This window comes from Myiozetetes cayanensis, unplaced genomic scaffold, assembly GCF_022539395.1.
Source record: "Myiozetetes cayanensis isolate MyiCay16 unplaced genomic scaffold, myiCay2020 scf5-8, whole genome shotgun sequence".
NCBI lineage: Eukaryota > Metazoa > Chordata > Aves > Passeriformes > Tyrannidae > Myiozetetes > Myiozetetes cayanensis.
In genome coordinates this window covers 23748865-23771225 of record NW_026087742.1, presented here as the reverse complement: position 1 = coordinate 23771225, position 22361 = coordinate 23748865, and the positions used below count along the sequence as shown (strand labels likewise).

Below are 22361 nucleotides of genomic sequence, written 5' to 3'. Positions count from 1 at the left end.
AGGGAGATATGCTTTATGTCATCTCAGTCAGCGATTTGTTTGAAATCATCCTCCCAACAGGCCTGCAGAGAAAAACCTATTTCTAAAAGGGAAGATGGCAGGGGTGGTAGTGACTGCTGCTCACCAGGTCAACAGCTGAGGTCAGAGTGGAGTGATCAGCAGGATGTTTCCCTGCTAGTTTTCTGTCTATTTCAGATGAGATTATAAATGGCAAGGAAGAAGGGTCAGTGTTACCAGTTTTATGCGTAGCCAGATCACTTGGTCTGGTTCTTGGCAAGAAATGCTGCAGGGCTCAAGTTCCAGATATGTGCTCCATTTGAGTGCTTGGTGATGTCAGTTCTACAAGCAGGGTGGAGTCTACTGCAAGCTGCCTTCAGATACTAGACTAGATAAACACTGCATTTGGTTAGATAGATTCTGAACTAGCAACTGTAGCACATCTGGAATGAAGTAGGATGCTCAGTCCCTGGTGAGAATGGGCAAGACCAGTATTCAAGCAGCTTGATGAGCAGCCGGTTTGAATGCTGTCATATCAGGCTGGATAACTTCAGTGTTATCAGTGCTTGCAACTGCAAGCCAGGCTCCTTCAGGGGCTTTTGAATGGTTGCTGCACAAGCAGGTCCTGTGACAGAAGTATTGCCAACATCTGTCACTGTCTTCTGCAGCTGTGAATCTCTCCTTTCTGGACTGTAGATTTTGCTGCTGCTCAGTGTGTTGAGTCGGCAATGAACCTCAGCTTATTTGGGGTGGGAGATATTCCTCTACTTTGGCACAGGAGGTATCTTTGCTCCCAGACTCAAAGATTCTATGTGAGGCAGGCCAAAGGCACAGCTACTTGTGTTTTCTTTTCATCTCAGGAATGAGACTGCTCTGCAGTTTCTCCCTCCATAGCCTGCAGTTGCCAGATGGAACATTGTGTTTCTACCCTTTTCTTGTAACTTTTGTGTGACCTCATCTTTACCTCTCTAATGAGGGACCTATAATGTCATATTGCCAAAGGTATCTTCCCCAGCATGTGGCAACAGGATTGCTAATTGCACTGGGACAGGGGGGAGTCATTCCAGCCATTCCCTGGGTTTCAGATGCAAACTGGTAGAGCTTGAATCTTTATTCTCATTTCCCCCCCCAGCCACACACGTTTCTGCATGTTTTCCCTTGAAGTCTGGAGATGCAGAATGGACACAGCTGAGGGGTTTTTTTATCCCTTTCACACCTTCTTCCCTCCTTCCTCCCTTGCCTGTTTGCTTCCCTGACCTGACAGCACAGCAGAGTGAACCTGTACTCCAGCCTCTACCTTTGAGTATCAGGAGTTTGCTGCTATCAGGTGCCAAAAGCTGCTGACTTACCAACAATTCTAGGGGGTACTTGCAAAGTAGAGAGTGTCCTTCAGAAGGTGAGGCAAGGCAGGAACTTGACTTTCATGATATGAATGATCCTAAAAAAAAACTTCTATTTTTCTGAGGTCCTGGAAGATGAACACTCTGAAGATAAATATAGTGGGGGAAGACAGTCTCTACTGCACTATACTGCAACCCAGCCAGTGGTGACCATATTTGCCTCTAAAAACCAGGTGCTGGGTGTGATCCAGTAGTACAGGAGGACTTGCCCTTAGCACAGCTTCAACAGGGTGAAGAAGCCACAGTGATTCCTGAAGGCAAAGTCTCAGCCTTGTGGGCCTTGTGGTTTGCGACCATCTTGCTGTCATGGTGATATGGACTGGTGATTGTGCATTGGCTGTTCATGTTACAATCTGGCCTAGTGATGTGATTACGGTGGAAGTCCTTATTTCATTCATGGGGCTGTCAGCCAAGGTAACTTGCTGGTCTTGCTGATGATCTCTGGCAGAGAGATGTGGCAGTGAGCAGAAGCAGAGAACATTTTCAGCCAAATTAGAAGGAGTCAAGTGCTAAGATGTGCCTGTGCCATTCAGTTTCACTGTGTCTGGTATATTCCTAAGGTTCTGAGGCTTGCAACCCTTATAAGGCAGATAGCAAACATGTGGCAACATCTGACTCTTTATACCCAGCAGGGAGGCAAATGGTCATGGTGGGACTGTGTCCTACATGCTTGTGTCATGTTGTATGAACTAACTACGTGGACTCCTCCATGGAGGCAGGGAAGGGAACTGAGTGTGCCACTTGGAAAAGCAGAGGTGAGCCATCAAAAATGAAATCACAGTGATCTGTTGCCAGAATAATACTTGATCCTGGAAATATGAAGAAATTCTAAAAGTGCCTTTGCAGCCAAAACATTGTTCTGCTGACTGCTTCCCTGAGAGGGGACAGAAAAATGGAGCATCTGTTCTAATTAGTGATGGGAGCTTGCTGCCTTGGGATCAAAGGAGAACATCATTTGCTGAATCAAGCTAAGATCAAAGTGTCCTACGTACAGGAAGGGCCCATTCCTCTTTCTGCTGACAATGGTGTACCCTGCTCTTCCTCCAGGCATGCTGGTTACAGGGGTGCTTAATTACTAAGTAAGAAGGAGACTGCATATACAGGAGAGGGTATAATGGCCATTGTAATCCAATTCTGAGAGACGATTTGGTGGTGATCGATTCCTTGTCTCTCAAAAGTCATTAAACTTCTGAATGCTTAGAAAATATCTGGATTGTGTAACTATGCAAATGGAGACCCTTTGCAACATCCTTTGCTTGATTTTTCTGACCTCTTATGTGTAATTTGACTCAGTAGACTGGGCTGTATGTGTGTGCATATATCTATATTTGCATTTATATCTACTCAAGGGAATTCAACTTCTCATTCCTTAGGCTGCATTGAAAAATCCTTATCCTAATAGATATGCTAAGTTTGAAATATCTTCCTCCCTCTCTTCCCTGCCTCCCTCCTCTTGCATTAATGTAAAGCCACGTTTTTGCAACTCCTAATTTTGAAATGTTTGAACATGTATCATTTGGCTGAATTTTTCTACTAGGTGTCTCCCCAGGCATTCAGGTTTATAAGTGTATGTGCCTTTGTGTGCATCCATCTGTGTTTTGGGCCATGAGTATTGGTGTAGAAGGATGCAGTCACGCAGATACTTGCATAGATGGACAAGTGCACGTGTAAATGTGTTAGATTTTCTAGTAGTCTTGAGATGCTGTTGCTTTTGAAGAAGATTTGATCTTTGCTCTTTCAGCTGTCTCCCTGGGAGACAAGTCGTGTCACAGTACTGCCCCCGCAGTGCTGTGTTAACACACCAGCCACCTCCCTGTTTATGCTGGTGGAAGAGGACTTTGCCTACATTTGGTCTCCTGACTCTCCCGTTCCCTTGTCTAAGCTTACTTGTCAGAAGTGGTTGTGTGTGTTTTCCCCAGCCATAGCCCTGCAGGTGCCACTTAGCGTAACAAAACGAGTCCTTTTTTTTTAGGTGCCGCCTGCCTTGTGTACATCCCAGGCCAAAGAACAACCCTGGGATGCACGAGGCAAAGGTAAGTCTGAGGAGCTGGTTTGCCAGCTGCTTTGAGAAGACATAGACAGGACAGCATGGTGTGTGTGTGGATGTGTCCATCCTGCAAACCAGGTTCAAAGCAGCTCCCCTTGGCAAAAGAAATTAATGGAGACCTCAGCTCTTCCTTACTACTCCCTTGCTCCATGCCATTTAAATTAAAAGGGATGTTGTGGTGCTTTGAAAGGGGGAGAAGATTATGGGGTGTTGCAGGATGAGAGCAGGGTACTGGCAGAGCAAAAGGAATATGTGCTTTCTTTCCTTCTTTTTTTTTTTTTTTTTTAATTGTTCATAAGTAGATTGGGAAGTCCTCAAATGTATTGAAAATTATTTTTACAGTGATTAAATTATGTATGTTCTATTTTAGTGTTTTTATTATCCTGCAGGATGTTTACAATCAACTAATAATAAATATTAGGAGTAGCAAGCGGATGATTAGGTATGAAAATCTCATCATCTTGATGATTGAGTGATTGATGTAACTAACCCTGCAAAGCTAGCTATAAAGTCTAACTTTTCCAGTAAATTATTCCTAGTGAATACTCACATTTAAGTATTACCTTCTTTGAATGACAAGATTTTGAATGTGTGGCTTTTTCTTAGAGGGTAGAAAAAGAAAGGAATAAGGGATGGGGCTGAAGAACACATATTACTGTTCCAAATCAGATGAGAATATAATTTTCCTCTCGTGGATAGCTTCTCATTAAATCTATGCCAAAAATGGCAGAAGAGCTTTCTGCACCGTGTTGGTGAGAGAGGTTAATCCAATGAGTGTTCAAAACATTGTGAATCCCTGCACACTGTTTAGCACATGGATGATGCCAGACTGGATGAGTAGTCATGGCAATACTTCCTTCAGATTTAGACCTGCAGAAAACAATTCCTTATCAGGGTCATATTCAGTAAGAAACATCTCCAAAGTTGCCATGGATCACTTCTGGGCTTTGGGCTACTGCCACTGCCTGGCCAGCCATAAGAAAATGAGGAGTCCAAATCCATTCCCAGAATGTTGCCCACAGATGCAACTGGAAGGCAGGTGTCTTGTAATAAGGGTGATGGTTATTACTGGCCCTTCAAGTTATTTACTTCTTGTTGCTGAGAGCCTTGCATAGGAGATTGATGGATTAAGGTTTCACCAGCTGTTCCTCATCCAGCCACCTAATTCTCTGAGATGTTATCAGTGGCAATGAAATGTTTCCCTGCAAATTTCCAAAATGAAAGTAAGAAACCTGTGAATTTCACTTGGAGATATTGAAGTGGAATTTTGTCTGGCTCTATTCTGAAGCATTTTTGAGCCTCCCTGAACTGCCTGGGGCTGTGGAGGTGGGAGACATGGAGGAAGGAATAGAAGTTCAGAGGAGGTGGTTGAGTATTCACAAAGTACTTGCAGCTCCAGAGCAGTCAGTGCAAAGCTGGAACACATTGTAGGCTGTTCAAGTGCTAGAAAATTTTATTTGTAGCGTCTGAAGGTCTGCACTTCCAGCCTCTGACAACCCCACCTCTTTAAGGTAGTGTGGGAAGGATCTCAGCAGACAAGCATGGGGGAGACCACTCAGCTTTTTCTCAGACATTAGTCTGTTCAATTTCTTTGTAGTTCAGATAGAAAACTATTCTCATGAAAACTTGCACCTTCAGCAAACCAGTGCGTCTTGGCAGAAAATAAAAACTTTGCTGGCAGCCCTTCCTGGAGTCAGCAAGAGGATAGGGTCGTCCACAGACTGCACCTGGGTGTTTGCAGTATTCTGATATTGTCTTGGAGCTTAAAAACTCCTTGCCTTCTCCTCCAGTAGCCTTTCACATGCTTTGAACAAGAAGATGGTGAGCTATCATATAAAGTCATAGTTTTTGTAGTCTGTATTTTGATTTTGTGGGGAAAAATATTTTACAGAATTTTGGTGCTACTCAAAATGGTGGTGGAAACTCCTTGGTTCATTTGATACAATTTTGATGTTAGGAAAAGACAGATTTTCCTGTGTGACTTGCAATCTTAAAACTGCAGGCTTGAGCTGATGTACTGAGTAGCTGGGACTATCAGGCTTTGAGCTCTGTCCAGATTGTGTGGAAAGCAAAGATGTGAATGGTGGAAATGTTGGGAAAATTAATGAGATTTGATGAGTTCCTCCACGAGTAGTCATTTTTCAGCAGCTAAATAGAAATACCTGGACTGGAAAATATTTTGGCTTTTAATCCTTTAAATTAAAAATATCACTAAAATACTTCTGGTCATGCTGGACTTTACGAGGCATAGAAGTCAGGGAAGAACTGTGTTTCTTCTTACACCTTGGTGAGGACTGCAGTTTCCTTTTCTGTTTCACTGATATTAGGTATCATGAAGATTGATGGACTTGAAAACATATTTCATTATCTCTTAGCCACAGCTTAGCTGCTCTTCTGCCTCTTTCCCTGTCACCAGAGCCAAACCAATTGTTTTCATAGACTCTAAAGTGCTCTTACTTTAAAGGATCACCTATCTACATTTGCCTGTGAAAAAGGTCTGTATGAGAGCAGCCTGATCTGTGAGGAAGGAATATAATTATTTTTAGCCTTAAGTAGCTGGTAAGGTACAGTTGTGTAAGAACAGGATGCCGATGTCGCGACCTGCAAGTGTATGGGGCCACCTGCAGTGCTTTGAACTGTGTGTCTGTCTCTTGAAACGCTTGAACTGGGTGTCCTTCTCTTTCCAGGTCTGGTGTGTCCTCTGGAGGTTTCCGTCAGTTCAGGGAGTATCCAGGTTGCCCGAGGCCAGACAGCAGTGTTGCCCTGCACCTTCACCACTAACGCTGCTCTCACCAACCTTAATGTCATCTGGATGGTCATTCCTCTTTCTAATGCCAACCAACCTCAACAGGTAGGTCCTTTCTTACTGGAGCATGTATTTCTTTGAGGCTTTCCTGTTCCCTACCCTTTTCTGGATGTATACACTTCACAATGCTGAGTCTCTGGCTGTCCCAGAATTTCATTATCCCTTCATTGCTGAACATACCCTCCGGATCTTACATGAATCTGATTTCTTTGATACTTTGTTAATGGATGCACATTGTGTCCTTGGCTGCCTTGGCTGCGTGTACAACTGGGGCAGGTGTATGTGATACTGTATTGCTGCCCTGGATTTCTAGTGGGTTGTGTGTTCAAAAGAGCACAGGGGAAGTAAACCAGGTCTTTGGAGGACCTGGGAGCAGATGCAGCCTTCAACCTGTGAAATCAATGTGAGATGTCCCGTAACACATAACCTTGCATAGGACTCATCACCCCTTTAACTTTCCTTATTTTCTCACTGTCTGTTGCTTATGCAAGTCCATTCTTATGAACATGAGCAAATGAGAGTGTATCATGGTATGCACAAGAATCATAACCTGAGATCTGCTGGCCTGTTTTTTGCCCACATACTCTGAAGAATGCCATTTCTCTGAAATACATCTGTCTTGGGTCACACTGCCCTCCTTGTATTTTGTATTCAGTGTGAGAACCAGCGCTGAAGAGTACTTGCTCCTCAGGGATTTGGTCTGAGTACAGTCTGACTGGTGAAGGCTGTGCAGGTTCAAAGGTTGCAATGCCTGTCATTCAGTTCATCCCAAAGATCTTCAGTAAGTAGTGTCAAATCATGGCAGGATGTTACTGACTGAGACTCAAAATGATACTGTCCACTGTGCAGATGCTTTTCAGCAAAGTACTCACTGACCTGCAGAGGGTCTCTATTTCTGTACATCAACCCTGACCAGATGGGTAGTGACTATTTTATGAAGTAGACTGGTATTACCAATCCAGCTATGTCAGAAGATTTGGGTATCCTTCTGGCCTGTTACCTTTGTGAACATTTTTATTGACATAAAATGGGCTACAGAGTGTGTTCCACTTTTGGAAAAAAACACCTCTTCTGGGATGTATATTGAGGTCTGTTTATTCAGAGATCTTTTAGTAACTTGTCCTTTTGGCTTTGGAAGCCCGTGTTTTGCTTGCTGTTCTTCCTCCTTGCTCAGCTCCTGCAGAGTGTTGTTTGAGCCTTCCTTTCTTTTCTAGGTTATTCTCTACCAAGGGGGTCAGATCTTTGGTGGTGCACCTCAGTTCTATGGGCGAGTGGGGTTTGCTGTGACAATGCCAACCACCAGTGCCTCCATCTTCATCAACAACACTCAGCTATCGGATACTGGCACATACCAGTGTTTGGTCAACAATCTTCCCGACCGAGGCGTCAGGAATATTGGAGTCATTGGACTTACTGTCTTGGGTGTGTTTATTGGTATTATGGGGGAGAGGGGAGGAACAGCGACAAGGGGATCCTCTGTGCATGGCAGTGTATCATAACAGAGCAATATGGTAGTGTATGTACTGGAGCCCATAGACACCCTGTGGTGAGGGATGGGCTGCCTTTTGGGTACTATGTGAGTTTGTAGGGCATATAGACTTCATATGCGGGTAGCACATAATGAAGTTTTAAAATAAGGTGGAGAGAGTTTTTGTGGTGGAATTGTGATATGGAGTTGCGAAGAAGCATGAAAAAAGTACAAGGGCATCCTGAACAGCTGAAGGGACTGTAAGAGTTTTGTGCATAGCAACAGGAGAAGATGATTACTTTAGATCTTTGCTTCCTTTTCATGAAAGCAGTTGGTTCTGGATACTCCCTTTGATTTTAAATACTTCAGAGTGAGTGCCATTTAAGGGATATGAAGGCAAAACCCACCCACAGTAAATGTTGTCTGAAGCTCTGTTAGCTCTCACCATCCTTATTGTCTCAAAGACAGAAATGATCACCTTTTTCTCAAGGGAGAGATCTAAGAGAGCTGGGTCCTGTGAAAGTCTGTAACCTTGATGGGCTGGTGGGTCAGGAATCTTTGTGTGAATTGTCACCCCCTAAACCTTAATGGGTTCTTGTCTGCTGCCTCAGTCTTGTCCCTTTGTCAACTCGTGCCAGTGTCCTTGCTTTTCCCAGCAGCACGTGTCCAGAGTGAGCCTGCACTCCACTGTTTGGTTATATTTCCTGATATGCTATCACCTTCCCCTCTTCTCTCGCAGTTCCTCCTTCTGCCCCGCTTTGCAGAATCCAGGGGTCCCTGGACGTGGGCAGCGATATCACACTGACCTGCAACTCAGAAGAAGGCATTCCCCGGCCAACATACCTCTGGGAGAAACTGGACAATGTTCCCAAGTTGCCCCCAACTGCCACACAAGGTGCTCATTCTGTTGATTATCCTCTTATTTCCCAGGTGACAGCCTGGGCTTTCCTTTGTCTTCGCTGCCAGAGGTGGCATGGCTCACAGAGCGTCTGCCATCATTTGCATGCTCATTTTATCAGAACGAAGATTCCTAAAGCCCATAGTGGACTAGGTACCCTACAGAGGCCACTTAAATGATCACGGGGGTTTTCTGTACAGAAACATGTTACCCACTGAAGAACGAGGATTGAGTTGGATGGGAGAGAGAGAAAGTGGTTTCTAGATGTTGGCATGTGGCTGGAAATTTCGGCTGCCAACTCACTTGCATTTTAAACCAAATGAAAGGCTCACAGAATGGAAACTGGAAGAAGAGAGGCAGAATCATCTCAGGAAAATACTGACAGCTTCTTACACTGAGGCCACCGTTCTCCAATAAATTACTGCCAGAGCTGCTTTTCAGATGTGTGTAAAAGCAAGGCTCTGATCAAACTGGTATTTCCCAGCCTCAAGTCCCATCCATAAAATTTCTTAGCCTAGGTGTCCTGATCAAGTGATAGCTGTACTTTTGCCCTTTATCTGACTGTATTTTAAGAATATGCAAGCTTTCAGTTTTATGTAATTCAGGAATGAGGAAAATTAGCAGAGCAGGGGGTGGGTAGCCCAGGGATGGGAGAGCAGGGGTTCTGCAGAGCAAGATTGAATTTAGCTAGTAGACATGGGTATATACATGTATATATATATATATATATGTATTTCACATCTCTTTCTTCCCTGTTCTCACACAATACTGAGAATGCCAAGCTTTCATTTGCAGAAATTCATCTGTCAGAAGAAAAAGAAACATCTAGTGTAAGCTCCTTAAGACCTAATCTTGTCTCTGTGTGTGTCTGTGCACGCACAATGCTTCCATCTCAAAGTTATTTCCTAATTTATTTCTCTCTTAAGAGTCTCACATAGAAATTCTCTATTTGCTGGCTTTGCCTTTTCATGGTTTTCCTCAAGGGGGGGAGGGATTTAAATCCTTCTTTTCTCTCTGACTAGACCAAGTCCAGGGCACTGTCACTCTCCGAAATATCAGCACTGTGTCCTCAGGTCTTTACCAATGTGTGGCTTCAAATGCCATTGGAACCAGCACTTGCCTTCTGGACCTGCAAGTTATTGCACGTAAGTATTTTGCCAGGGGAGGCTTGGCCACCAGCTTCTGTCTTGAGACAGTAAAGTGTGTAACAATGTTTGCTGTGAGCCACCATGTGCCTCTCTATCAGAAGATAACTGTGCCCTGGAATGGGAACATTGCCTTTCCCCCCTCCCAAGCCACAGTAGCTTCAAATACTCATGGATGGCCACAGCCTATCCCTGATTTCTTCTCCATGCTCTGTTCAATCATTTCCACAGCCCACCCACGGAGTATCGGCCTGATTGCAGGAGCGGTGGCCACGGGCGCCGTTGTGCTTGTTGTTTGCATCGTGTTGGTGGCTGTGGCACTGTTCTACTGGAAAAATAAACACAAAGAAGAAGAAGAGGAGGAAATTCCCAATGAGATAAGGTAAGGGTGGGGGAAAGTTGGTGGCAGGGGACCTCTGATCATGCAGCAAAAGCTATAGCTGACAGGGAGGAAATTGTAAATCTCATTCTTGCTAATCCTGGGCATGTTGCCCTGGGTCAGGGGAAGATGTCCATATATGTCCAGAAAATTGAGAGAGAAAATGAAGAATGGTAACAACACATCTTGTTTTCAGTATTGCTTTCAATGAGAGCTTGGCTTCATAGAATCACATGTGTTGGAAGGAACTTTAAAAATCATCTAATTCCAATCCCTCTGCCAGCAACAGGGAGAGGACTTGATGTTGTGAGCTCCATAGGAGAGTGACATGGTTGAAATCCTGACCCACAACACCAGACAGTGATAGCTGAAAAGCTCTGGAGATACAGCTGTGATATTCTCTGGAGTTACAGTCACAGGCTTTCCCTCTGGTAGCATCCTGAAGCTCCCTTGAGGATCAGCTTCATTGATTGTACAGTCATACTGACTGCCTGTGAAGTACCAGTGGCTGTGACAACCACTGTTTTTTTTGCCCCTAGACACATGGCCATGGGTCACTTGTCTCAGTGATAGTCATGTGAAGCAATTAATGTGCACGGAGGTGGGTCCTGCGTAGAGGGATGAGCAAACAGGTCAAGGAGCAACACTTGATTCACACTGGTGCTGTCCTTCACCTCAGCATTGTGGTGGTGGGGGTGGTGTTGGGCAAGTGAGGCAGCATCCTCTGTGTGCTCTCACACCTTCTCTTTCCCAGGGAGGATGACCTGCCGCCCAAATGCTCCTCTGCTGCAAAGACGTTCCATGCTGATGCGTCCTCATCAGAGAACGACACCCTCACCTCCTCCAACACCTACAACAGCCGCTACTGGAATGACCCCAAAGCCAACCACGCCACAGACTCCTTCACCCGCTTCAGCAACAGCAATGATGCTCACCAGCCCCCCTTCTCCCGCTCAGGGAGCACGAGTGCCCGCCCCGTCTATGCCAATGGCGGCCACCCATCCCCGGCTCCCCCTAAGACACTGGTGGTGACGGCCAGCACAGCGCCGTCCCCTCAGGAGGTGATCCGGAGCAATGGCTCAGTCAGCAGGAAGCCACGGCTGCCACACACCCGTTCCTATGCAGTCAGTCAGGCCACGCTGGAGCGGATCGGGGCTGTTCCCGTCATGGTGCCCGCCCAGAGCCGGGCTGGCTCCCTTGTGTAGGACCGTGTCAGCTGCTGAGAGCTGAGCAGGGAGCCTCTCATACCTGGTGGGGCGAAGAGACCCTACTCCTTCCTGAAAGGCAGCGAGGCAGCAGGGGGGCACACACTTACCTCTCCACCCTGTCCTCCCCTCTCGAGGCCGCTGCCAGCTGGTGGGACAGCCCTGTCCAAGCTGCTTTCCCTACAGCTGTTGGAGCTCCTTGTGCTGATGGACACCACAGATGTGCCAAGGCCAGAGTAGCAGAGAGGTTGGGGCATGCTCCCTGGCTGCTGGGCCCCAGCTGGGATGTGTTCCTGAACCTGACCTTGGGGGAACTTTTGCTTTTATTTCCTGTTGGTTTTGTTGGGGACTGATTCCATCCATTTGGGTCTTTCAGGGAGGTTCGGGGAGATATATATATATATTAATTTTTTTCTGTTGTTGTTGCTATTTTTGTTCCAAGAGGACGACAGCCTGCGTTTGGGCAGGGAAAGCTGAGCAGCCCCAGTGCCCTCTCCATGGTCTTGGCTCTGCCTGTGAGATTAGGGAGAATAGTGAACTGGGGCCAGATTCGAGGGGGCATAGGAGACAGGCTGGAGGGGCGAGATGAAGGCACAGCCACCAGCCTGGCCAAGCGGATGGTTGGGTGAGGGCATGGACTGGGGAGAATTTGTCTTTATTTTTTGCAGTTCTTCTCCCACCTCAATATACACGCAGACAAACACACACACACACACACACATACACAGATACATGCAGGTCCTTCTCAGGCTGGGTGCTTTTCCTGCATAAGGTTGGGGTGCCACCAGAGCCCTATTTATAGCTGTGGAAGATGAAGCCATGTGAGCATCTTTCCTTGAGACACTCCGTGTGTCACTGCTGCTGCTGCTGCTGCTGTAGGGCTTGCATCTCTTTTTATTTTTCTTGGGGTGTTGCTGGGGTTATTCAGGAGGCAGAGAGGAGCAGGGTGGTGTGGTAGAGCACCAGGCAGGTTCATGAGGCATCTGCTCCCCTGGGCTGCTCTGTTTTAGGTGAAGTGACTTCAAACCCCACAGCTTTGCTGTTTGCCTGGTGGGTTTTGCTCATCGGGGCATCCAGGGCTGGCAAGCATGAAGGGCACATGGCAGGCTTGGGACCTTCAGAGGCATCAGAGATTTCATTTCTGCTCTTCCATGTGCACAGACAGGCTGGCAGGATTTGTATCCAAAAACCTTTCTTTAGAAAGCAGAGGCTTAATGGAGGCCCACATGCTATATCTCTGCCTCCCCTTCTTCCCTCAATGTCCCGGGACTTGGTACTGGTGGCATCTGCCAGTGGCTCTGCCATCTCCTTCCAATCAGGCAGGTGGTTGTGGCTGGCATCTCTACTTTTTTCTATTGCAACTTAATAGCCTTAATCAAAGCCAAGAGTTGAAACCTCTGAAGGAATCTGACGCCATTTGGAGGGCTGGACTAAGGGCTGGGATTTTGCCTCCTAGAGATCACTGGCTCAAAGAGGCCATGTCTGGATGGATGTCTTGGCCCTCCTACGTAACACCAACCCTTGCACGGGAAAAAGCAATGATCACCTCCAAAAGCACCAGAGCCCTCACAGGTCTGCTCTTGGAAAAGCAATGTGGGGAGTCACAGGTGACTTTCGATAGTTCTCACATTAGAAAAAGGGTCTGTTTAAACCAACAGATTCTTCCTCATTCTCACTTTCCTTGTTCTGGCACAGCTTTACTTTCCCTAGCAGTGCACAAACCTTGGGCAGGGCCTTCTACCTGAGTAGTACTTTTCAAATGAAAGCACAGACGCTGAGGAGGAGGAGGGAGAGGTGAGGGCTGGGTTCCCATATGGACACACTGGCTTTTTGGGAGGTTGGGAGCTCCCAAGCAACACTAGGTTTGAAACTTGGCTGAGATTTTGTGCCTTCTTTGCTTAAAAAAAAAAAAAAAAAAAAAAGGAAGAAAAAAAAAAAGAAAAAGAGAGAGAGAAAAATCCAACTTCCCTTCCTTCCCCCTCTACACAGCTCCATCCAGAATGTGTGCAAACCTCCATAGTGGTGCAGGCAGGCAGTTGCTCTCTGTGTGCACACACATTTCACTGGAGCAGTCCTCTTTCCTGCCTGTCTGCTCACTTTGCTGCTGGGTGGTAAGATTAACGGGGGAAGAAGAATGGCTTTAGAAACCCTAATGTGGGAGGGGAAAAAAAAAAAACAACAAAGAAAAGCTCAGACACATTCTCTCTGCTTTTGTAACAACCCCTGTGTGACATTTACAGGAACACTGCCCTCAGCAGGTGCCCTCCTCTACTGGGAAAGCTCTTCTGGTTCCTACCCTCCATGAGACTGTTTGCTCCTCTTTCTTTGTTCTTTCTAATTGTATAAAATTCAATAAAACTTTATTCATATAAAAAAAGGACTTCTGACTGCCTGCTGCTGCTTTTTTCCTTCCCCTATCGGATTTTGTAACTACAACGAATTCGGCTATTAATACTCATCCTTGATTTAACTGGCAGTGAGCAGTGACCATGCAACTAAGAGCTGCATGTTATTGGGCCAACCAGTTTGGTGGTGAGCCCAGGTACTACAGACTTGTTTTTCTCATTCATAATAGTCTGACACATTGCCCTTGAAGGTACAGTTTCCCAGATGTGGAAGGTCTCTACTCCTCTAGACAAAGGTAAGTTTTATTTTCTGTCATTTGGCAGGGGAGACCCTTTGCTGCTTTGAGTGATGTCAGAAGATTTTTTTTTTTTAAATGCCTAACTTTTGCTTGTATATTGATTTTCCAATCTTAAAAATGGCATGTCCATACCAGGTTCAAAATCTAAGGCAGTTACTGACTTTCTTGGGCTTTTGGATAAGTTTGATGGGGGGAACCATCAGGAATTTAACAGAAGTGCTGATCCCCATAGAGAGAGCATGGGAGGTTTCAGTGTCTAAGCATTCACACTTCCAGGGCATAAGGGGACTGGCAAGCACACACTTCTTAGTCTGTATCAACAGCTGCTAACAGAAGGTTATTATTAGTTAGGGCAACCTGATGTTTTGCCAAAGATTTAGCATTTTTCTCTCTTTTCATTTTCCCTGCTTCTTTTCTAAAATCCCCCAGGTATTCAGAGAGTGATTATTAAAAGAAGAAACCTACAGATCCAACAGCAATGGTAATTCAGCCCTGCTGCACATGCACTGTGTTTTCATTTTTCAACATCTACTTTAAAATACTCTTGTAAATTTGTTTTCAGCTATGGACCTTACTGTAAATAAGATGACTGTGTTGCCATTTTCAGAAAGTTGTCATAGGAATCTTAGTGTTTCCATTGTTCATGTTTTGATTATGCGATCTTGATGTGACATTAAGAGCATCTTTATATTTTATTCCCATGATAGCACTGTCAGTATTCTACTATACTATCCATTCTTTGCCACTGGTTTGCCCCTTACATCATTCTTCTGCACGTCTCTGTTGATCTATAGCAGAATTTCCTAAGATGCAAGATAGTTTACTAGGTTTGTGCAGTACCTGGTATGATGGAATTTTAATCTGTAAGTTGTACCTAGTGAGGCATTGCTGCAATACAAATATCTAGAAAAACAAATAAACAAACAAAAAACAGTTAGATAACTTGGTAGTGCTCCAGAGTTTTAATTTATCATTAAAAATCAAACAAAGGTTCAAGCTATTAGAGCTGTAAGTGGAAGTCACTACTGAAATGCTTGAGTTTGCTGACAGTCTTCAACCCCAGCTGTGTAGTAGAAATTGTCCACATCAGTGGGTGCCATGGATGTTATTTTAAATATTGGTACCTGTCAGTTATACCAACTTCCACCAAAGAATATCAGAGGGGAACTTGTTCTAACACAAGGGTTAACTGTACATTTGAGTGCTGAGACAGAAATAACTATGAGAGGATGCTTCACACTTTAGAAGTGGACATCTTTTTAGAGGTTGTTGTAGAGGAGAGATCAATTTAAAATATTTGGGAAATGTATTCTGTAGACTGCCAGAAGTTTTTTTTAACTTACACAGCTTTTGGACTTGTATCTGCTGATTCATCTGAACTAAAAAAAAATAAAATTACTCAGATGCATGCACTTCAACACAGTCTTGCTGGAACACAGATGAGTTTCCAGCAGAACCCAGTCTAACAGATGGTGTCCTGTCCAAGACTGCCTGGTTTCCCCATGAGGACAGGGAATGCTCAGGAGATTAATCCTCCTTACGTCATGGTTTAGGCACTCACGAAGAGTACCTCAAATCAGGGTACCTCAGAGGACACCCAGGTCCAAGGTAACTGGATGATCAATTTGAAACTGGGTAGAGGAAATAAAATAAATGTTTTTTATATTGGAGGAATGATCAGTATAATCAGGGTTTTGTCAAGTACGTTGGTAAGTTTTTTGCAGTTTACTGGATTTTTCTTAGAAGAACATTTTGCATCCCAGTCTCATATACTTCAGGCACGCAAGTGCCTTCCTGTGTCTTCACTCCAACCAGGATCTTCCCAGCCATGGCACCACTAGTTTGCGAGCAAGTGGATGAGCCTGTGTGTGTGTCTGCCAACACAAAGTGAACCCAAAATGGTTTAGCAGATTTTCTTATGAGGGTCTTGAACATTTCCACGACAGGAAAAACTGAGGAAGCATGTGCCTTTCAGAATTTCACTTCTGAGCAAACCCAGAAGGCCCTCACATTAACTCATAACTAACATATGGCCTCTGTTAAAGGGAGACCTGGAGCAGAGCTGTTTTCAGGTATCTTGATCTTCTCCCTGTGCTTTTTCCAAATGCTGCTGGCCATACTGCCTGCAGCTTGTTCTCCTGATGCCAGCAAAGCTGGGATTCTGTCACTGTTCCCTTGTTACAGTTCTGCTCTTGCCGCAAGAAAGGCAAGATGTGCTGAAGAGGATCAGGAATATGGGTGTTGACATAAAGAATGCAATGTCACTGGCCTCACTGAGCTGTCTCTCCTTGGTTGGGGAGCAGGTGAACATCGGGGACAAAGCAAGCCTTGAAAGCAAGGAAAGTGAAAGGCTGTGGCTCTTTTTTTCCACACTGCACTCGTTCATGTCTGCCTCTGTGCAGTGCAAGTGCCAGAGGGGAGTTACCGAGAATCACCATGTCTATGAACTCCTAAGCAAGGGAGTGCACGTGTAAGGCATTTCCTGAGGTTTAGTACCAGCTCAGAGCTCTTGTCAGCTGGTGGGCAGTGCAGAGAAAGGTTTCCTTAGGTCACCTATGCAGCCATGGAGGGGGACTGGGAGATAATACGTGGCAAGAGCTTCGGGCATGAATTAGTGAATGCAGATTTTTTAGGAAGAGAAACTTGGTAGTCTTGGGACTTCCTGACTCTGGGGCTGTGAGGTATTTTTTCTTTGATTTGTTACCATAGATGAAGGCAGCTAAAAAAGCACTTTCCCTGTGGTAGAGAGTACTGCTGATGTGCGGGAATGGGGCCGTGCGCATGGCTAAGGATCAGACTCTTCACTAAGCCTTCTAATGCCATTTTCTGCTTGTTGTTTGTTCCTAATTTCCTCCTTCCTCCCACTTCCTCTGTAACATGTTTGAATGAGAAAGTGGGTTGGCAGGAAATTTAATCTATCCATGTATAAAACAAGCAAAAAAACCCCCCACACCCTCTAGAAACAAATAGCGGCAAAGAAGAGAGATTAAGATGCAGCTTGCATGGATGGCTGGCAAGTGATTCTTTAGGACTGGATGCAGTCTGGGTCAGGTCCTGGATTTGGACTCATTAAATCATACTTGGGAAGGGATGATGACTTTAATGATACACTTAATTGTAATGATACACTTAATGATGTCTTAATTGATACACTTTAATGGGAAAACTGATGTGGTGCATGCACAAAGACAAACATCGAACTGATACAGCAAAGCCCAGAGGCTCTGTGGTTTGCCTTGCTTGTATCTAAACTTAATGTGTTTGATACAGGGGCTGATCTGTACAGTCTGCCTTCCTGGATACTACCAATATTTGCAGAGTTTCTCTCAGGTAAAGCTATTTTTCTTGAAAGATTTCAAGACCCTTTGGCAAGCAATCACCAGGTTGTTGTCTGTGCGGTCATCTGAGATGGGGAAAAGGTGTGTGATTTGGGTTGCAGCAGCAGTTTCTTTAAGTTGTGGTAGTTTCTAAGGTTGCACAGTAGCCTACAGACTCTTCTTTAGTGCTCAGCATCACTGGTGCAGCCTTTCCATTTGGGATTCTCTGCTCTTTTTCTTAGACTGAGCCTTGTGGCAAAGGCATGTATGCCCCTGTGCCCCACATGGAGGACCAAAAGCGGCAGGGCCTAGAATTAGCTCAGAAGAAAAGCCAGTGTGACTTTAGATTGTCAAAGTTAAAATGCCTCATTAGAAATAGAAACTATTATAGAAATATACCATGAACATCATCAGTGCTTCTTTCTTTTTGCTGTGGTTTGCTGTTGGGACAAATATGTACAAAATCAAAGACTACCTTTTTGTGACACAAACAACAGGAATGGGTGAACAGGGCGATGAAGCTCATAGATCTCTCACCAGTGCTTTCCTGGGTGCACTTGCTCAAGGCTGCAGAATGCAGTCTGCTCCTGCTATCTGTGAACATAACCTCCATGTTCATAGTTTTGTTAGCTCACCTTCCTTGTGTGTGAATGCATCCTTCACATGCCCATCCATGCTCAGGGACACCGAAACAGGTTGAAAGCAGGATTGTAAATCATGTTAAAGCCCCACGCCTTTGCTCAGTCAAGTCACGTAGAGCACACATTCTGTTTATTTTCCAGGCTAACCTGTTGCATATCTCCCAAATTACTGCCGGTTTCGCCGCTCCTCCTCTCCTTCCACCAGTTTCACACTGGCTAGAGGAAATGCGTTACTTCTGGGAAAGTAAGCAGGGAAGTTTGGGGCTATTGTCCGAAGAGCGGCTGCAGGTTAGTCATTTACTCACTCTCCCGCCAGATTTGGGTCACAAAGATCGCCCTTTTTGGTGGCTCTACGATGACATCCTCTGGAGGGATGAAGAACTACATCAACTCCCGTTCACTTGCTCAGTTAGGCTGCACCAGGATGCACCTCCTTACTAGCTCGTAGGTTGTTTTTTTCCCTTGTAGTCCTGTAAGAACAAAGTGCTCTGCCCCCTTGAGTATGAACATCTCTTCCTTTTTATCTCCTATGATTGTTACTTAGGATCTGCCCTCAGTCCTGTGGTATCTGCTATGCCATGGCAAAGAGGCTTGAGTACTTCGTGTCCCAGTCTGCGTTTAGCTTCCCTGCTCCTCCTCTTGTTATGATGGTCTGTGGTTCAAAGGCAGGGGGAGTGGGGAATGGGATGGGACATGGGCAACACTAGGGAACTCACAGGACAAAAACTGTGTAAAGAGCTGCTGCCTCCTTATTTAACTGTATCCATCAGTTCAACTGACTTCAACCTAATGTCTTAAATTTGTTCTACTGCCCTGCAGAGGCTGAGAGGAGCTGCCTGGATGAGTTTTCTAGCGCCTCCACATCAGGGCAGTGCTTCATATCTTAGAAGAGCACCCAGTGGAAGAGCCACTGCAAACCAACTCTTACGTGCCTGCCAGCCAGCTCTGAGGATTCAAGGCTGCACTGACCTTGTGAAACCAGCAACCATGTCCACGCTCATTAATGGGTCCAAATTAGTTGCAACATCAAGGTCATGCAGAATTTGAGGTCAGATATGAGAGCAAAGTACTTGCTCATGCAAGACTGGCAAGGCTTTGGTTCAAAAGGCAAGGTGATTAAATGCAAACCTCCCAAGTTTGATTTTCTTTTCAGCTACATGTTGATGGGAAATAGGAAACATGACTCTAATAGATTTTGGATGTGACTAAGATTCTGAAGCTTTTCACTTTTCAAAGAACCACCTCCAGCCCCAGGAAGTGGACTCCTGGGATATCACAAATCAGAGCTTGGTTCCAGATTTGTGTTTACTAAAGATGGTGTATGAAATGGTCCAAACCATAGTTCAAAGTTCAGCTACTCAACAAATACTGTTTTCCTTTGAAATGCAGCTCATAATGAGGATTTCCATGTCATGCCCTCATTTCCACTCTTGTCAGTCAAATCAAGAACGTACAGCCCATGGGACATTTCTGGTAGCCTTTCAGCTGAGTTTTGATATAAACCTTGTGGCTCCATCTCTCCCCAGCTCATGCCAGATACACAGTATGTCTAACCTTTCTTTCAAGCGACATGAAGTTCCTTGTCCTCTGGCTGGGAAGGAGCTGCAGTGCCTGATGGCTGTGTCATATTTCTGAGCACGGAGTTCAAGGTCTGCATTAAAATTGATCAAATCAGTCTCTGCCAGTTTTAAATTATTTTTGTTGGCCACAAAGGATTCTTGGATTGTAGATTTATGTTTTCTTTTCTTTTCCAAAGGATTTTGGAAGTTGTCAGTGACTGTCTGTCTTGTACATGTAATGGCCATACACCTTTGCATCGTATTTCAGTTCTCATAAACTGAAGTCTCAGTATTAGGCTTTTGTTATTCAGAGCAAACCCATTGCTTGTTAGAGTGAAGTACAGAGGAAAGGGAATAGTCCTCACGCAAATGCAACTGCTGCACAAGGTAGTAATGTGAGAGAATAGTTGCTAAGTTGTTTAGAAGATGGTTACTATGAGTTTTCCCAATGTATTAATTTCTTTCATGTCCTTTTCATTATTCCTTTAAAACGTCTGGTGGTGTTTCTGCTGCTAAGCTGTACTTAATAAGCAGGAAGAGTATTCCTTTTCCCACTAACAGATTACCTTTAACACTTGCTACTGTCAATGCTATTCCATTGGGAATGGCTCCACTCCTGCATTTCCTCCCCCAGTCTTTATCAGCAATAAGATCAGGGACAAAATGAAATTGTGGTGTGACTCAGAGAAGTAAAAAGAAACTTCTGTTACCTTGTCTCCACCTGAGAGTGGCACACAATGAAATGGAGTTGTTAAACTGATTGAGTTAAGTTGAGGCAAAGCCTGATGTGTGCGTGTGTGAGCATTTGGGGCTGGGAGCAGCGTAGTTTGATTTAGGGGAAATGAATGAAGGCAGTATTAAGTTAACTTGCAGCAAGGGTATTCACCCACAGTAGCACCCCAGTGTATGGAACACTGGTTTGCAGGCCAGCTGGTATTGAAGCCATAAAACATCTTCATGTAGTGAAGCCAAGTTATATTCACCAACCAGTCACATCTCAGCCGCTAGGGAGTTAAATTCAAACTCCTTTTTGAGCTTAAATATAAATGTTCTTTAAATAATTCTTTACTTTGTAGGTATGTGATTTATATCCTTTAAGGGAAGGAAATTACTCAAGAGGATAGAAAAAATAGCACATTAAATGAAGACAAATACACCGGCTGCTCATGAACCAGCAAACGTGCTGCTGGGGTCCTAGTCAGACCTGGGTTTCACTCTCATCTTGTCACTGACTTGCTGCATTACCTGAGGTAAGTAGACGCCCATCCTGGGGGGCCACAGCTGGATGCATGGAGTGCATGTCAGAGACAGACCTAATGGTTGATCTGAATGTAGGAGCCTGAGAGTGAAAATACTAGCTTTAGTTTCACTGAGACTTTTGCTTCCTACCTGGAAAATTGATATAATCATAAAGAACAGGCTTGAGGATGACTTAAAAAAATCCCCATCTAATCTACACGCACATGTGTACACACAACCCCCACCAGGTCTGACCTAAGAAGTCCACCTATATTTAATCCCTTGCTGAAAGATGGTTACCTTGCTCTTAAAGATCTCTGCTCAGAGAGTCCACAGTCTTACTAGGCACAGGGATAAAAGGGAATGCTTCCAACACTGGTTTTGACTGAATGCCTTGTAAGAGTTTTATGTTTAAGGATAATCTATGTATTTCTCCTTATGCACATTGCCAGCCCCAAGTGTTAACTTTACCAGATGCTGCAGAGAGCATATGCAAGGAATATACAGACCCTGTACTTCTCATTAACTTGTGTCCAGAGACTAGGATTTTCCTTAGTCCTAACCTACATTTTCAAGGAACTGAACTAATTTGTTCACCTCATCTCTGCTGGCATTGCAGCTCTTTAAAGTAGGTGACCAGGCACATTCAAAGGTGCTCTTACAAGATGCAGGGGTTACTTCAGTCCAGTAACCCTTGCAAACCTGGTGGCTTCATCCAGGGAACAGGAAAGGGGGCCTGGTTTTACCAAGCAAACCCAGTCCCAGGTGAGTTCCCTGAGCACAGGAGAGTGTATTACCTCCACAGGCAGAGCTGTGGTTAGTGTACATCTGGCTAGCAGTCTTATCACTCCTAGGTGTGGCTCCCAGCTAACCCCAGAGCCCTCTTCAAGCCTGAATGGAAAGATAAACCTTTTTTGCTAATTGGAGAAAAAGAGAAGCTTTGGGTTTCATGTTTCCGGTGCTCCCTATAGAAAATAGAGAGCTTTGGTTGCCATGACCTTGAAATACGCATCATCCAATCAATGGGTTTGGAGAGCAGCAGAAGGTTTTTAAGACTTGCCCCACTGACTGAAGGAGCATTACTGCTCTATGGAATGGCACAAAAACCAGTCTTCCCTGTAAACCAGTGTGAAGACTTTGTCAGTGCTGCACTGGTGGTACAGCTGCCTTTCAGCATACCAGGTAGAAACATCAGCTCTGTTGCCTGAGCTGTTCCTGACAGGGTGGCTGCAGATTCCCAGCATGTTGGTTACTTGCAGTTGTGGAGCGTGTTCAGAGGTGGGCTGGTGAAAACAGCTGTTGAGAGCCCTCACAGTGAATGTAGTTCCTTTGCACAGTGACAGCCACAGCACAGACAGGGGCAACTGCATCTTCCTCTGTGTGTCCCTCCTCATATACTTCATTCCCAAAACAGCTGTCTTTTCAAACCAAGTCCCAGAGGCACGGTGTCCTACTCCCTTAGCCTCCTGCTCTCAGGCCTCTCTGGTTTTCTCCACCTCTTCCTCCCTTCCATCTACTTATCCTCTCCGAGCTATTTCCTCTCTTGGTGTTTGCCTTAAAGAGGACTTTTCTCTTATCCCCCACCTCTGTTTTGCCTCTCTTACTGCTGACATTTA

General features: G+C 45.0%; 1 protein-coding gene across 2 annotated transcripts in view; it reads left to right on the top strand.

The window, feature by feature from the left end:
• The window catches only part of IGSF11 (immunoglobulin superfamily member 11), a 102560-nt gene extending 88835 nt beyond the window's left edge, over nt 1-13725 (top strand). For both annotated transcript variants that reach the window (XM_050332147.1, XM_050332148.1), the window contains exons 2-7: nt 6132-6295; nt 7465-7672; nt 8458-8613; nt 9639-9761; nt 9993-10143; nt 10895-13725. In XM_050332147.1, the coding sequence (XP_050188104.1) occupies nt 6132-6295; nt 7465-7672; nt 8458-8613; nt 9639-9761; nt 9993-10143; nt 10895-11345 (1253 nt within the window). In that variant the 3' untranslated portion in view covers nt 11346-13725. The remainder of the gene's footprint in view (nt 1-6131; nt 6296-7464; nt 7673-8457; nt 8614-9638; nt 9762-9992; nt 10144-10894) is intronic.
• The last annotated feature ends 8636 nt before the right edge of the window (nt 13726-22361 follow it).